General features: G+C 36.7%; 2 protein-coding genes across 2 annotated transcripts in view; one reads left to right on the top strand and one right to left on the bottom strand.

Moving 5' to 3' along the window:
- The window catches only part of PTPN20 (protein tyrosine phosphatase non-receptor type 20), a 126,659-nt gene that overhangs the window by 71,523 nt on the left and 38,976 nt on the right, over positions 1–16,160 (top strand). Inside the window, exon 5 of the mRNA XM_035023570.1 lies at positions 4,351–4,353. Coding sequence (XP_034879461.1) covers positions 4,351–4,353 — 3 coding nt within the window. The remainder of the gene's footprint in view (positions 1–4,350; positions 4,354–16,160) is intronic.
- On the bottom strand, positions 10,270–10,645 carry LOC117998170 (activated RNA polymerase II transcriptional coactivator p15-like). Its single transcript, XM_034986817.1, has one exon. The coding sequence runs from the start codon at positions 10,627–10,629 to the stop codon at positions 10,270–10,272; it is 360 nt and encodes a 119-aa protein (XP_034842708.1). The 5' UTR covers positions 10,630–10,645.

The following is a 16,160-nucleotide window of genomic DNA, read 5'->3' as shown; positions in this document are numbered from 1 at the left end:
CTTTTTTTTTTTTTGAATTTTTCTTTTTCCCTTTTTCAACCAACATCTTATCAATCCCTTTTATAAAAAACATTTTTATTTTTCATTTTTAGAGTCATATTCTATCCCTTCATAGTAGTTAACCTTAGTTTTGGTATATATATAAATTGTTCTCTCTTTAAAGTTTTAGGATACAGTTTCTTCTAACAGACCAAAATATACCTTATATCTCTAGTGTATGTCTTTGTTCCACTCTCCTGCCTGATCACATTCTCTCCTTTTTTTTTTTTTCTTAATTCCTCTTCTTTCTTTTTTCAACCAACTTCTTATCAATTCCTTTTATAAAATCTTTTATAATTTTCATCTGTACAGTCATATTCCATCCCTTCATCGTATTTACCCTTATTTTTGTACATATATAAGTTTTCTTTCTTTAAAATTTTGGGAGGGACTTTCTTCTAACAGACCAAAATGCACCCAAAATCTAGTGTGTGGACTGATCTCTGCATCATATTTGATCATATTCTGTTTTTTTTTGTTTTGTTTTGTTTTGATCTTTTCCTTTTCCTTTTTTTTTCTTTTTCTTTTTTCTTTCTTTCCCTTTCTTTTCCCCCAGTTTCAGGTCTTTTCTGATTTGTTTAGTGTATATTTCCTGGGGACGTTTTTACCCTGTTGGCATTTTGTTCTCTCATTCATCTGTTCTCCTCTGGACAAAATGACAAGATGGAAAAAATCACTACAGCAAAAAGAACAAGAGGCAGTACTGACTGCCAGGGACCTAATCAATATGGACATTAGTAAGATATCGGAACTAGAGTTCAGAATCATGATTTTAAAGATACTAGCTGGGCTTGAAAAAAGCATGGAAGTTATTAGAGAAACCCTTTCTGGAGAAATAAAAGAACTAAAATCTAACCAAGTCAAAATCAAAAAGGCTGTTAATGAAGTGCAATAAAAAATGGGGGTGCTAACTGCTAGGATAAATGAGGCAGAAGAGAGAATCAGTGATATAGAAGACCAAATGATGGAAAATAAAGAAGCTGAGAAAAAGAGATAAACAACTACTGGATCACGAGGGCAGAATTCGAGAGATAAGCGATACTATAAGATGAAACAACATTAGAATAATTGGGATCCCAGAAGAAGAAGAAAGAGAGAGAGGGGCAGAAGGTATATTGGAGCAAATTATAGCAGAGAACTTCCCTAGTTTGGGGAAGGAAACAGCCATCAAAATCCAGGAGGCACAGAGAACACCTCTCAAAATCAATAAAAATAGGTCAACACCCCAACATCTAATAGTAAAACTTACGAGTCTCAGAGACAAAGAGAAAATCCTGAAAGCATCTCGGGACAAGAGATATGTAACCTACAATGGTAGAAACATTAGATTGGCAACAGACCTGTCCAGAGACCTGGCAGGCCAGAAAGGACTGGCATGATATATTCAGAGCACTAAATGAGAAAAATATGCAGCCAAGAATACTATATCCAGCTAGGCTGTCATTGAAAATAGAAGGAGAGATAAAAAGCTTCCAGGACAAACAAAAACTAAAGGAATTTGCAAACACAAAACCAGCCCTACAAGAAATCTTGAAAGGGGTCCTCTAAGCAAAGAGAGATCCTAAAAGTAACATAGACCAGAAAGGACCACAGACAATATACAGTAACAATCACCTTACAGGCAATACAATGGCACTAAATTCATATCTTTCAATTATTACCCTGAATGTAAATGGGCTAAATGCCCAATCAAAAGACACAGGCTATCAAATTGGGTAAAAAAACAAGACTCATTGATATGCTGTCTGCAAGAGACTCATTTTAGAACCAAAGACACCTTCAGATTGGGAAAGTGAGGGGTGGAAAACCATTTACCATGCCAATGGACACCAAAAAAAAGCTGGAGTGGCAATCCTTATATCAGACAAATTAGATTTTAAACCAAAGACTATAATAAGAGATGAGGAAGGACACTACATCCTACTTAAAAGATCTATCCAACAAGAAGATCTAACAATTGTAAATATCTATGCCCCTAACATGGGAGCAGCCAATTACATAAGCCAATTAATAACAAAAGCAAAGAAACACATCGACAACAATACGATAATAGTGGGGGACTTTAACACCCCCCTCACTGAAATGGACAGATCATCTAAGCAAAAGATCAACAAGGAAATAAAGACTTTAAATGACACACTGGACCAAATGGACTTCACAGACATATTCAGAACATTCCATCCCAAAGCAGCAGAATACACATTCTTCTCTAGTGCCCATGGAACATTCTCCAGAATAGAACACATCCTAGGTCACAAATCAGGTCTCAACCAGTACCAAAAGATTGGGATCATTCCCTGCATATTTTTGGGCCACAATGCTTTGAAACTAGAACTCCATCACAAGAGGAAAGTCAGAAAGAACTCAAATACATGGAGGCTAAAGAGCATCCTACAAAAGAATGAATGGGTCAACCAGGAAATTAAAGAAGAATTTTAAAAAAATTCATGGAAACAAATGAAAATGAAAACACAACTTTCAAAATCTTTGGGATGCAGCAAAGGCAGTCCTAAGAGGAAAGTATATAGCAATACAAGCCTTTCTCAAGAAACAAGAAAGGTCTCAAGTACACAACCTAACCCTACACCTAGGGAGCTGGAGAAAGAACAGCAAATAAAGCCTAAAACCAGCAGGAGAAGAGAAATAATAAAGATCAGAGCAGAAATCAATGAAATAGAAACCAAAAGAACAGTAGAACAGATCAACGAAACTAGGAGCTGGTTCTTTGAAAGAATTAATAACATTGATAAACCCCTGTCCAGACTTATCAAAAAGAAAAGAGAAATGACCCAAATAAATAAAATCATGAATGAAAGAGGAGAAATCACAACCAACATCAAAGAAATACAAACAATTATCAGAACATATTATGAGCAACTATAGGCCAGCAAATGAGATAATCTGGAAGAAATGGATGCATTCCAAGAGATGTATAAACTACCAAAACTGAACCAGGAAGAAATAGGAAACCTGAACAGACCTATAACCACTAAGGAAATTGAAGCAGTAATTAAAAATCTCCCAAGAAACCGAAGAGCCCAGGGCCAGATGGCTTCCCAGGGGGAATTCTACCAAACATTTAAGAAGAATTATTACCTATTCTTCTGAAACTGTACCAAAAATTAGAAATGGAAGGAAAACTTCCAAACTCATTTTATGAGGCCACCATTACCTTGATCCCCAAACCAGACAAAGACCCCATCAAAAAGGAGAATCACAGACCAATATCCTTGATGAACATGGATGCAAAAATTCTCACCAAAATACTAGCCAATAGGATCCAACAGTCCATTAAAAGGATTATTCACCACGACCAAGTGGGATTTATTCCTGGGCTGCAAGGTTGGTTCAACATCTGCAAATCAATCAATGTGATACAATACATTAATACAAGAAAGAACAAGAACCATATGATCCTCTCAATAGATACAGAAAAAGCATTTGACAAAGTACAGCATCCTTCCTTGATCAAAACTCTTCAGAGTATAGGGATAGAGGGTATATACCTCAATATCATAAAAGCCATCTATGAAAAACCCACAGTGAATATCATTCTCAATGGGGAAAAACTGAGAGCTTTCCCCCTAAGGTCAGGAATGTGGCAAGGATGTCCACTATCACCACTGCTATTCAACATAATATTAGAAGTCCTAGCCACAGCAATCAGACAACAAAAAGAAATAAAAGGCATCTGAATCAGCAAAGAAGAAGTCTCACTCTTTGCAGATGATATGATACTTTATGTGGAAAACCCAAAAGACTCCACCCCAAAACTGCTAGAACTCATACAGGACTTCAGTAAAGTGGCAGGATATAAAAATCAATGCACAGAAATAAAAATTTAAAAAAAAAATCAATGCACAGAAATCAGTGGCATTCCTATACACCAACAACAAGACAGAAGAAAGAGAAATTAAGGAGTCGATTCCATTTACAATTGCCCCCAAAACCATAAGATATCTAGGACTAAATCTAACCAAAGAGGCAAAGGATCTGTACTCAGAAAACTATAAAATACTCATGAAAGACATTGAGGAAGACACAAAGAAATGGAAAACTGTTCCATGCTCATGGATTGGAAGAACAAATATTGTGAAGATGTCAATGCTACCTAGAGCAATCTACACATTCAATGCAATCCCCATCAAAATACCATCCACTTTTTTCAAAGAAATGGAACAAATAATCCTAAAATTTGTATGGAACCAGAAAAGACCCCGCATAGCCAGAGAAATGTTGAAAAAGAAAAGCAAAGCTGGCGGCATCACAATTCTAGACTTCATGCTCTATTACAAAGCTGTCATCATCAAGACAGTATGGTACTGGCACAAAAACAGACACAGAGATCAATGGAACAGAATAGAGAGCCCAGAAATGGACCCTCAACTCTATGGTCAACCAGTTTTCGACAAAGCAGGAAAGAATGTCCAATGGAAAACAGACAGTCTCTTCAACAAATCGTGTTGGGAAAATTGGACAGCCACATGCAGAAGAATCAAACCGGACCATTTCCTTACACTACACACAAAAATAAACTCAAAATGGTTAAAAGACCTAAATGTGAGACAGGAGTCCATCAAAATCCTAAAGGAGAACACAGGCAGCAACCTCTTCAACCTCAGCCGCAGCAACTTCTTCCTAGAAACATTGCCAAAGGCAAAGGAAGCAAGGGCAAAAATGAACTATTGGGACTTCATCAAGATAAAAAGCTTTTGCACAGCAAAGGAAACAGTCAACAAAACCAAAAGACAACTGACAGAATGGGAGAAGATATTTGCAAATGACATATCAGATAAAGGGCTAGTATCTAAAATCTATAAAGAATTTATCAAACTCAGCACCCAAAAAACAAATGATCCAATCAAGAAATGGGCAGAAGACATGAACAGACATTTTTCCAAAGGAAGGCATCCAAATGACCAAAAGACATGAAAAAGTGCTTAACATCACTCGGCATCAGGGAAATCCAGATCAAAACCTCAATGAGATACCACCTCACACCAGTCAGAATGGCTAAAATTAACAAGTCAGGAAACGACCTATGTTGGCAGGGATGCGGAGAAAGGGGAACCCTCCTGCACTGTTGATGGGAATGCAAGCTGGTGCAGCCACTCTGGAAAACAGTATGGAGGTTCCTCAAAAAGTTGAAAACAGAGCTACCCTACAACCCAGCAATTGTACTACTGGATATTTACCCCAAAGATACAAATGTAGTGATCCAAAGGGGTATGTGCATCGTGATGTTTATAGCAGCAGTGTCCACAATAGCCAAACTATGGAAAGTGCCAAGATGTCCATCGACAGATGAATGGATAAAGAAGAAGTGGTATATACATACAATGGAATATTATGCAGCCATCAAAAGGAATGAAATCTTGCCATTTGCAACAATGTGGATGGAACTGGAGGGTATTATGCTGAGTGAAATAAGTCAATCAGAGAAAGACCTGTATCATATGACCTCACTGATATGAGGAATTCTTAATCTCAGGAAACAAACTGAGGGTTGCTGGAGTGGTGGGGGGTGGGACGGATGGGGTGGCTGGGTGATAGACATTGGGGAGGGTATGTGCCCTGGTGAGTGCTATGCATTGTGTAAGACTGTTGAATCACAGACCTGTACCTCTGAAACAAATAATACATTATGTGTTAAAAAAAGAAGATAGTAGGAAGGGAAAAATGAAGGGGGGAAATCGAAGGGGGAGATGAACCATGAGAGATGATGGATTCTGAAACAAACAGGGTTCTAGAGGGGTTGGGGGTGGGGGGATGGGTTAGCCTGGTGATGGGTATTAAAGAGGGCACGGACTGAATGGAGCACTGGGTGTTATATGCAAACAATCATGGAACACTACATCAAAAACTAGTGATGTAATGTATGGTGATTAACATAACATAATAAAATAAAAAAAAGAATTAGTTGTGTCAAGCAATATAGTAACCCATCTTTGCCTGTCAATTCAGTAAGCATGAGGAACCTAAAATGGCCTGGTGGCATTCTCAACTTCTAATTTAATGGCATCATTGTTGTGTTCCCTGATGGAAGCATTTCTCACTCTGTTTAGGTCTGCTTTGATTTCTTTCATCAGTAATTAGTGTTTCATAGTTTTAAACATACAGATCTTGTACATATTTTGTTAGGTTTTTATCTAAGTATCTTCTGTGTTTTGGTGCTATTATAAAGGGGACTTTAATAAATACTTTGGGGCGCCTGGGTGGCTCAGTCTGTTAAGCGGCTGCCTTTGGCTCAGGTCATGATCTCAGGGTCCTGGGATCAGGCCCTGATTCCGGCTTTATGCTCAGGCGGGAGTCTGCTTCTCCCTCTCCTTCTGTGCTTTCTTGCTGTCTCTTGCTCTCACTTTTTCTCTCAAATAAATAAATAAAGTCTTAAAAAAAATAAATACCTTAACTTCATTCATTGCTGGTATATAGAAATATGATTCATTTTTTTATATTGCCCTTGTATCCTTTTACCTTATTAAATTCACTCTTAATTCTGTTTTTATATATTCTTTTTTGGAATTTGCCTATGAAGACTCTCATGTTATCTGTGAATAGACATAGTTTTATTTTTCAACTTTTCTAATGTATATGCTTTTCATTTCTTTTTCTTTCTGCACTGGCTGGGAACTTTGGTATAATGCTGCATAAGAATAGAGAGAGTAGACTCCATTTTAGGGGAAAAACATTCTGTTTTTCATCATTAAGTATAATGTTAGTTGTAGGATTTTTGTGGACATCTTTTATCATATTAAGGACATTCTTTCTGGTTTTAGTTTCCTGAAAGTTTTCATTATGAATGCATGTTGAATTTCTTTTCCAATGCTTTCTCTGTATCTACCAAGATGATCACATAGTTTTTCTTCTTTTGTCTGTTGATATGGTGAGTTATGGTCTGTTGATGTGGTTGATTTTCAAATGTTCAACCTGCTTTGTATTCCTGGGATAAGCCCAACTTCGTGTATTATCCTTTTTATATGTTGTTTAATTTGATTTGCTAGTATTTTACTGAGGATTTTTACATTTATGTTCATGGTAGATATTGATCTGTGGTTTTCTTTTTTGTGATGCCTTTTTCTGGTTTGAGTATCAGGGTAAAGCTGCCCTCATAAAATTGGTTTGGAAGTGTTCCCTCCTATTTTATATTCTGGAAGAGTTTATATAAAATTGTTATTATTGCTCTCTTAAATGTTTGGTAGAATTCAGTGAAACCATCTGGTCTTGGAATGTGTTTGTTTGTAAAATTTTAAAATACATATTTGTATTCATTTTTTAGGGCTTTCATAACAAAGTGACTGATTGGCTAGTCAAACTAGTGACTGATTGCCTTACACAACAGAAATTTATTTTCTTACAATCCTGGAGGCTAGAGTCCAAGATCAAGGTGTTGGCAGTTTTGATTTCTTCTAAGGCCTCTCTTCTTGGCTTGCAGATGGCCATCTTCTCCCTGTGTGGTATCTGGGTCCTATTTTCATTTTTCATAAGGACACTAGTCATATTGGGCTGGGGTATACCCAAATAATCTCATTAATTTAATTATCTCTTTAAATATCCCATCTCCAAATACAGTCATATTTTGAGTTATTAGAGGTTAGAACTTCAACATAAAATTCTAGGGGGGGACACAACTCAGCCTATAGCAATCTTCAATGTTTTTAATTGATAAAGGACTATTAGATCATCTCTCTCTTTAATGAGCTTTGGCAGTTTGTCTCATTCATATAAGTTGTCTAATTTATGGAATTAGAATTGTTCATAATGTTCCCTTATTAACTTTGTAATGTCTGTAATATCTGAATTGATGCCCTCTCTTTTATTCTTGATTTGGAAAAATGTATTTTTTCTCTTTTATTTTTTGATCAGTTTGGTTAGAAATTTATTAATTTTTTAAATTCAATGCAATTTTATTTTTATTATTTTTAATTGAAGTATACTTAACATACAATGTTATATTAGTTCCAGATGTACAATTCAACAGTTCTATATATTACTCAGTGCTCACAACAATAAGTATAGTCACTATCTGTCTCCATACAACGTTATTACCAACTTAATGTACTTTATGCCTTATGCTTACTTTTTCTCTCCAAAACTTACTTATTTTGTAACTGGAAGTTTGTCCTTCTTAAGCACCTTTATCTATTTCACCATCCACCATCTGGCAACCACCAGTTTGTGCTTTCTATTCAACAGTCTGTTTTTTTCTTTGTTTTGTTTCTTAAATTCCACATATGAGTGAAACCATATGGTATTTGTCTTTTTATTGATCTTTTCCATGAACTAGCTTTTAGTTTCACTAGTATTTTTAGTATTATTCCTATTGATTTGGTTGATTTCTTCATTGATATAAGTTCTTTCTTCTGATCTAATATAAGCATTTAATATAACAGATCTCCCTGTGAATACTGCTTTAGCAATATCCCTAAAATTTTGATGTGCTTTTATTTACATTCAATTCAGAATGCTTTCTCATTCCCATTGGTGACAGCTGGAAAAATTTGAGCACCAATACACTGTAGCGTTGGATTATAACTCAAAGTATAAAATAAGTATCTGTGAGTCCATACTAATACAAACAAATAATTGAATATGTAAATAAGTGGGGAGAAGAAACAAACCTCCCATGAAGAATTCCAAATAAATTGTGTTGATATTCCACTCTAAAGTAGATGGAGCCAAACTCCCCACCCCTTAAGTGTGGGTTGTACATAGTGATTTTTTTTCTAAAGAGTACAGTGTGGAAAGGGGGATAAAAAGAGTAACTTTATAGTAGAGAAACATGATACACAGCTACAGCAGGTTATTAAGGTCAACATCAATAATAATCATGTTGATAGTAGGTACCCTTGATATATTGTGATGAATATGGCACTTTACCTCCGTGATCTTCCCCAAAACTGATAACCCTAGGCTAATCATGAGAAAAACATCAAACAAATTCCAATAGAGGGGCATCCTAGAATATATCTGATTATTACTTCTCAAACCGCCAAGGTCATCAAACACAGGAAAAGTCTGAGAAAGCATCAGAGCCAAGAGGAGCCTAAGGAAACATGAGAACTAAAGGTAATAAGGACTCCTAGATGGGATCCTGGAACAGTAAAAGGATATTAAGGAAAACCTAAGGAAATCTGAATGAACTATGAACTTCAGTTAACAATAATGTATTAATATTGGTTTGTTAATTCTAACAAATGTACTATCCTAATATAAAATGTTAATAATAGGGGAAACTATAGCAGGGGATATATGGGAACCCTCTGTACTTCCTACTGTTTTTTTTTTGGTAAACATAAATCTATTCTAAAGTCTGGTTGTTGTTTTTTTTAAGTATTCTCTAATTTCTCTTGTGACTTCTTTGATCCATGGGTTATGTAGAAATATGCTTTGAACTCTCTTTCTTTCTTTCTTTTTTTTTTTTTTTTTGGTATTACTTGATTTTATTTTACACTAGGTGGTGGGCACAAAGCAATCCTCCTTAATAAAGTTGACAATTAGCTTCACTCAGAACACTTTTAATAATGCACATAAAAAAAGTATTCATCTTACAAATTGTTCTGCAACCCAAATATACAGTAGCTTGGAAAACAACATTTAGAAAACAAAAGCCAGTGTAAAAAGACAGATTAAAACAACTAGGATAGTACAAGTTTCATATAGCTCTGATTTTACAGTTTTCTTTTTTTTTTTAGTGTTTTTTTAAATTTATTTTTATTTTTTTTATTCTTATGTTAATCCCCATACATTACATCATTAGTTTTAGATGAAGTGTTCCATGATTCATTGTTTGTGCATAACACCCAGTGCTCCATGCAGAATGTGCCCTCCTCAATACCCACCACCAGGCTAACCCATCCTCCCACTCCCCTCCCCTCTAGAGAACCCTGTTTGTTTTTCAGAGTCCATCGTCTCTCATGGTTCGTCTACCCCTCCGATTTCCTCCGCTTCATTCTTCCCCTCCCGCTACCTTCTTCTTCTTCTTCTTTTTTCTTAACATATATTGCATTATTTGTTTCAGAGGTACAGATCTGAGATTCAACAGTCTTGCACAATTCACAGCGCTTACCAGAGCACATACCCTCCCCAGTGTCTATCACCCAGTCACCCCATCCCTCCCACCCCACCCCCCACTCCAGCAACCCTCAGTTTGTTTCCTGCAATTAAGAATTCCTCATATCAGTGAGATCATATGATACATGTCTTTCTTGATTTTACAGTTCTCTTACTGTATCATCCATCAGTGTCTGAAATCTGTTCCTTCAGCTGGCTCCATTGCTCAGGATTTAAAGATATACCTTTTCTTCCAGGTTTCCTTTCACCTTCTGGATCCATCCAATATTCTCTAATATCAGTTAGGACTTTCCCTTTAAAGTCCTGAACACTGACGTACCTCATTTTCCCGATCTGGGACATGTTCTCATCCCTGCTCTGCTCAGAGGATGACCGGGCTCTTGAAGTGTCACCAGTCTTTGGCTTCTTCACAGGTTTTTCTGGAGCAACTTGCCTTTTCCTCTTTAACTTTTTGTCAACCTCACTGTGAGAATCGCTGCCAGAAGAGCTTGAAGAAACAAATTCCTTTGATTTAGGCATTGCTCCACTCTAGCAGCCGAACTGTCTTCTGCTCGCTCGCTTGCAGCTCTGCTTTGAACTTTCTTAATATTTGAAGATTTTCCAGATATGTCATTGATTTTTAGTTTAATCTCATTATGGTCCAAGGGCATAGTTTATATTAATTCTTTTTAATTTGTTAAGGTTTGATTTTTGACCTAGAATATGGTCTATCTGGTGAAGGTTCCATGTGCACTTGAGAAGAATTTTTATAATGTTGGACAGAATGTTTTATAAACATCAATTAAATCAAGTTGTTCAGTTATTTTCTGTCCTTACTGAATTTCTGTGTATTTGTTCCATTGATTTGTGAGTGAAGTCTTCAGTGATAATCGTGAATTTTCTTTCTAATTTTAGCACTATCAGTTCTTCATGTATTTTGAAATTCTTTTAGGTGCATGCACATTTAGCATTGTTATGTCTTCTCTGTGATTTTTGACCCCTTTATCATTAGTAATCATCTTTTTAAAAAATAGGTTTAGTTTTTAGAGCAGTTTTAAGTTTGTAGCAAAATTGAGCAGAAGGTACAGAGATTTCCCATATCCTCACTGCCTTCACATATGTGTAGCCTCCCCCACTATCAGTCTTCCCCATCAGAGTGGTATATTTGTGACAGTTGATGAATCTACATTGACATATTATCACCCCGAATCCATAATTTACATTAGAGTTCACTGTTGGTGTTGTAAATTTTGTGGGTTGGGACAAATGTGTAATGACATGTATCCACCATTATAGTGTCAAACAGAATAGTTTTACTGCTCTAAAAATTCTCTTTGTTCCCCTTATTCATCCCTCTTCTCCCCAGTAATGACCTTTTTAAACGTGGTAATGTTCTTGGTCTGAAGTCTACTTTGTTGTTGATACATTTTATGCTATCAATATAGCCACTCCAGCTTCTTTTGATTAGTGCTCCCATTGTATTTATTTTTCCATCCCTTTACTTTTAACTTGCCTACACTTTTGTATTTAAAGTGGTTTCTTGTGGGCATTGTATGGTTGGGTCTTGCTTTTTCACCCAATCTCACAATTTCTGTTTTTTAATTGGGGTATATGTAGACTGTTTGCATTTATATCTACCATCATTTAACTCTACCATCATGCTAATTGTTTTATATTTATTCTTCTATTCTTTATCTTTTTTCCTAATTTTTTGCCTTCTTTTGGATTATTTTGTCATTACATTTTATTTTCCCAATTGGCTTATTAGTTATACCTCTTTTAAAAATGTTTTCTTGGTCACCCTAGGATTTATAATATACATCTTTAATTTCTCACAGTCTGTTTTTTCTATCTTCAAATAACATTTTATCACTTCACAGGTGGTATAAGGACCTTTCAATAGTGTCTCTCTAATTTCTCCCATTCATTTTTTTTCTCCCATTCATTTTTTGTGCAACTGTTGTCAAATGTTTTAATTTTACATAACAATAATTATGAAATACGTATTTACTGCTTTTGTTTTAGATAGCCAGTTACACTCCAGAGAAGTGAAAATTAAGGAAAAAGATGAATTTTGTATTTAACTACATTTATGGAATCTTTAGAACTCTTCATTTCTTTGTGTAGATCCAGTTTCCTGTTCTATAATATATTCACCCTGCCTAAAGATCTTTCTTGAACATTTCTTATGGTGTAAGTGTGCTGCTAATGAACTCTCAGTATTTGTCTGTAAAAGTGTTTATTTCTCCTTCATTTTTTCTGAAAGACATTTTTGTTGGTTATAGGATTCTGGGTTGTCTTCTGACTTGTATTGTTTATGATGAGTTTTGTATCTGATGCTTGGTGTCTTTCATTCATTTTGGAAAATTGCCAACCATAGTCATTTCAGATATTTTTTTCTGCCCAATTCCAACCTCCCATCCTCACCTTCTCTTGGTTCTATTTTGGGAATCCAGTTGTAGGAATATTGGTCTGTGTGATATTGGGCTGTAGCTCTTGGATGGTCTCTTCTGTGCCTTCCCTGACTCTTTTTTGTCTTTCAGTTTGAATAATGCCTATTCACCTATTTTTAAGTTTATTGATTCTTTTCTTGCCTGTATCAAGCCTATAGATAAGCCTATTGATAGCATTCTTTATTTCTATTACAGTATTTTTCATTTTTAGGGTTTCTGCTTGATTTTTTGTGGTTTCCATATCTCTGATGAAATTCCCCATTTGTTTATGTGTGTTGTCCACTTTTCCACTGAAGCCTTTAGCTTTGATCTTAGTTATTTAAAATTAATTGTCTGATAGTTTTAACATTTATGTCATATCTCTTTCTGGTTCTTTTGATTGCTTTATCTCTTGACCTTTTTTTTCTTTTCTTCTTCTTTTACTTGCTTCTTAGTGTTCATATAATTTCTTTGTTGAAATCTGGATGTCTTGTGTTTTAGAGACTGAGGTAAACAGGAATAGACATACCTCTTCCTTTTGTAGGCCTTCAGTTTGATGAGTTGAGTCAGTTTAGTCAGGAATTGAGCAGGGTTTGGGTTTTGATGTTGCTGTGCTTACTCTTAGTGTATCACTGTCTTCAAATTCCTGTATTGTTACTTTGTGCTTAGAATGGAAAATGCCAGAGGGTTTATTTCAATGTCTACCCTTTGCTTAAATGTCCCCAATACACCTGCACCTCAGAGAAGGTTCCTGTCCATGACCTTGTTTATTCCCCAGCAATAGAGTGCTCTTATTTGTAACTATGTTACTTGCTCACCTAATTGGGTGTGGGAGTTCATTCTCTGTTGTCCTTGTTCAGCATCAGTTGCAGGCAGGTGCAGTGTATCTGGTTCATCCCTGGTCAGGGATGGGGCCTTCTTAATTACCTGTCCTTTCTTTAGGGGTAGAGGATATGGGCTGAGCAGAGGATGCTTTTCTCCCCTCCTAATTCCCAATGTTATTGTGTCTTAACCTGTACTTTGTGGAAAATAGGGTTTGCTGCCCCTTTCCCAACTTCTTACGCTTTTGATCCTTAGGGGAGATAGAGAAAAAGGAACAGAATGAGGCCTCGTACCTTTCCTACCTGGAAGCTGCTGCTTCCCTCTCCAAGCTTGTACCACGAGGGGAAGATTTCTTGAGTTCCTCACCCTATCTTAAGTTTTTCTTCTGAACTTCTAATGAGGCCCTTACATGCACTATCTTTTGTATTTTTGTCTTTTCTTCTCTTCATTAATTTATGTACATGTCTTTGTCCTATGAATAAGCTCATTTTCAGCTGTCTACTTTGTTTCTTGTAGTTTTTGATTTAATTATTAATTCTATAATCATGTACTTTTGACCTTTGTTTTCTTAGGTCTATAAACTTATTTTTCACCTGATTCTGTTGTTGTTGTTTTTTAATTTAATTTTTATTTAAGGTTCTGATTCTGCCTTTCTTGGCTTAGAGCCAGGAACCCCTATTTTCAAGGCACTTCCTAGATGATATTGATACAAATGTAAATGTGGCCTCTTTTCTGATGCCTTCTCCATCTACTCCCCTGTCCCCCCAAAAATGTGACCTGCCCGACTACTGTTGGGTAAGACATGGGGAGGCATCAGAACTGAGATGTAGGGAAGTGTCGCTAGCACTGGGAGCGGACAGCTGGGGAAGGGCTGGAAGAATGGCTTGAATTTTGCACACAGATTTTACACCCTAGTCTGTGCACTTGAGTCAAGGTTGCTGCGGATGTTGTGTAGAGGCAGTAGTGACCACCGTGGCTGATTCTTCAGCACGCCTGTTGTCTCATTTCCATCGAGTTACAGCAAGGCAAGTTGGGGAATTGCTCTCAACTCAAGGTATGACCCTGACTGGTCTGAGGATAAACCTATCCCTTTTGCCGGGTATGGTTCAGATACCCAACTTGCCTGAAATTCAAGTAAAGGTTTGTTGGAATCTTTTGGGAAACTTAGTCCTTGCTTTATTAAGAGAGAGCTTGTAAGCAAGAAAATGTGTGGCTCTGATATAGCTGTTGACAATTTTCTCATGAGCGTGAGGAGAATCTAATCTTATAATAGCAGCTGATCTCTGGGTAACAGACTGCAGTGATGCAAAGAATCTCGCTTGTTAGTGGCATCTTAAAAAATTGTGATAAAATATACAGAACATAAAATTTACAATCCACCATTTTTCAGTGTACCGTTCAGTGGTATTAAGTACATTTTTATTGTTGTGCAACCAACACCACCATCCATCTCTGGAACTTCTTCCTCTTCCTCTCCTGAAACTCTGTACCCATTAAATACTAACTCCCCATTCTCCCTCCCCCCAGCACCTGACAACCACTATTCTACTTTCTGTATCTACAAATTTGACTACTCTAGGAACCTCATGTAAAAGGTCATTCTGTTTTTTTAATCTTACTTTTAAACTCATTTAAAATAATTTATATTCTGAAGGTGCCTCGGTGGCTCAGTCAGTTAAGCATCTGACTCTTGATCTCAGCTCAGGTCTTGATCGCAGGGTCCTGAGTTCAAGCTCTACATTGGGCTCCATCTGGGTGTGGAACCTACAAAAAAATAATAAAATAAAATAATTTATACCCTTATTACTTCTTCCTACAGATGATAGATCTACAATTTAGGTAATCCATTCAGAATGGATTGAAATTATTTGCATACCATATTGCATTACTCATTTTTTTCCTTCATTTTGTGTTTTATTTCCAGCTTGTTCACTAACATATATAGTTCTGCATCTCTTTGATTTTGCTGTTTGAGCATGAATGCTTTTTTTTTTTTAAAGATTTTATTTATTTATTTGACAGAGAGAGAGAGTGTGTGTACACAGCAGGGGGAGTGGCAGGCAGAGAGAGAAGCAGACTCCCTGCTGAGCAAGGAGCCGGATGTGGGACTCCATCCCAGGACCCTGGGATCATGACCTGAGCCGAAGGCAGACGCTTAACCGACTGAGCCACCCAGGCGCCCCGTCATGAATGAATTCTTGTTGATTCCCATTCTATTTGATTTGGTTTGATTAGTTATCTTCTATTATAAACTACACTTTGAGGGCTGGATTTTGCCTGAGAGGATAATGACAAATGTTTAGAAGGGTTGGGGGAAAAGAGCAGAAAACTCAATGGGTATGGATGAGTTGTGTTGCAGATGTTAAAGACTAGTTTACTCAACATTAATCACATTCTCCTCCTAGTGTGTCTTTCTGTAGGGTCCAGGCAAGAAAACTGAAAATTACATTTCCCAGAAATCCCAGTAGTTAGTATGGGTTTGGCCAATCATATGCACTTAGCCAAGACTGAAATGTGAAGAGAAGCATCCGTGTTGCTGATACACACCATAACATTCCTAGTGTCTCATTATAACTAAAGTGGTACATTATGAGCCAGCAGGTGTAGTGGTGACTTTCTAATTCCTCCATGGTTGCTAAAGTAGTCGCATCCAGGAGCTAGTGGTTACAGCAGTGGTGTCCAGCTCCCTCAGATTCCTCATTACAGCAGAGCTAGCTCCTCTTGTGGCAGACCATTTTGTGGTGTTATTTTTGGACCATGATATGGGGAAGAACCTGCTCTTCTAACCTGTCCAATGATGTCAGCACCAAACAGCTA

The sequence above is a fragment of the Mirounga leonina genome, unplaced genomic scaffold (genome assembly GCF_011800145.1).
Source record: "Mirounga leonina isolate KUSES-001 unplaced genomic scaffold, KU_Mleo_1.0 Mir_114, whole genome shotgun sequence".
NCBI classification, from domain to species: domain Eukaryota; kingdom Metazoa; phylum Chordata; class Mammalia; order Carnivora; family Phocidae; genus Mirounga; species Mirounga leonina.
The sequence above is the reverse complement of the archived record's forward strand: the minus strand, read 5'-3'. Positions and strand labels throughout refer to the sequence as shown.

What these genes read in the sequence shown, in the direction of transcription:
- LOC117998170 (XM_034986817.1), bottom strand. Translation starts at nt 10,629, where the DNA reads ATGCCTAAATCAAAGGAATTTGTTTCTTCAAGCTCTTCTGGCAGCGAT.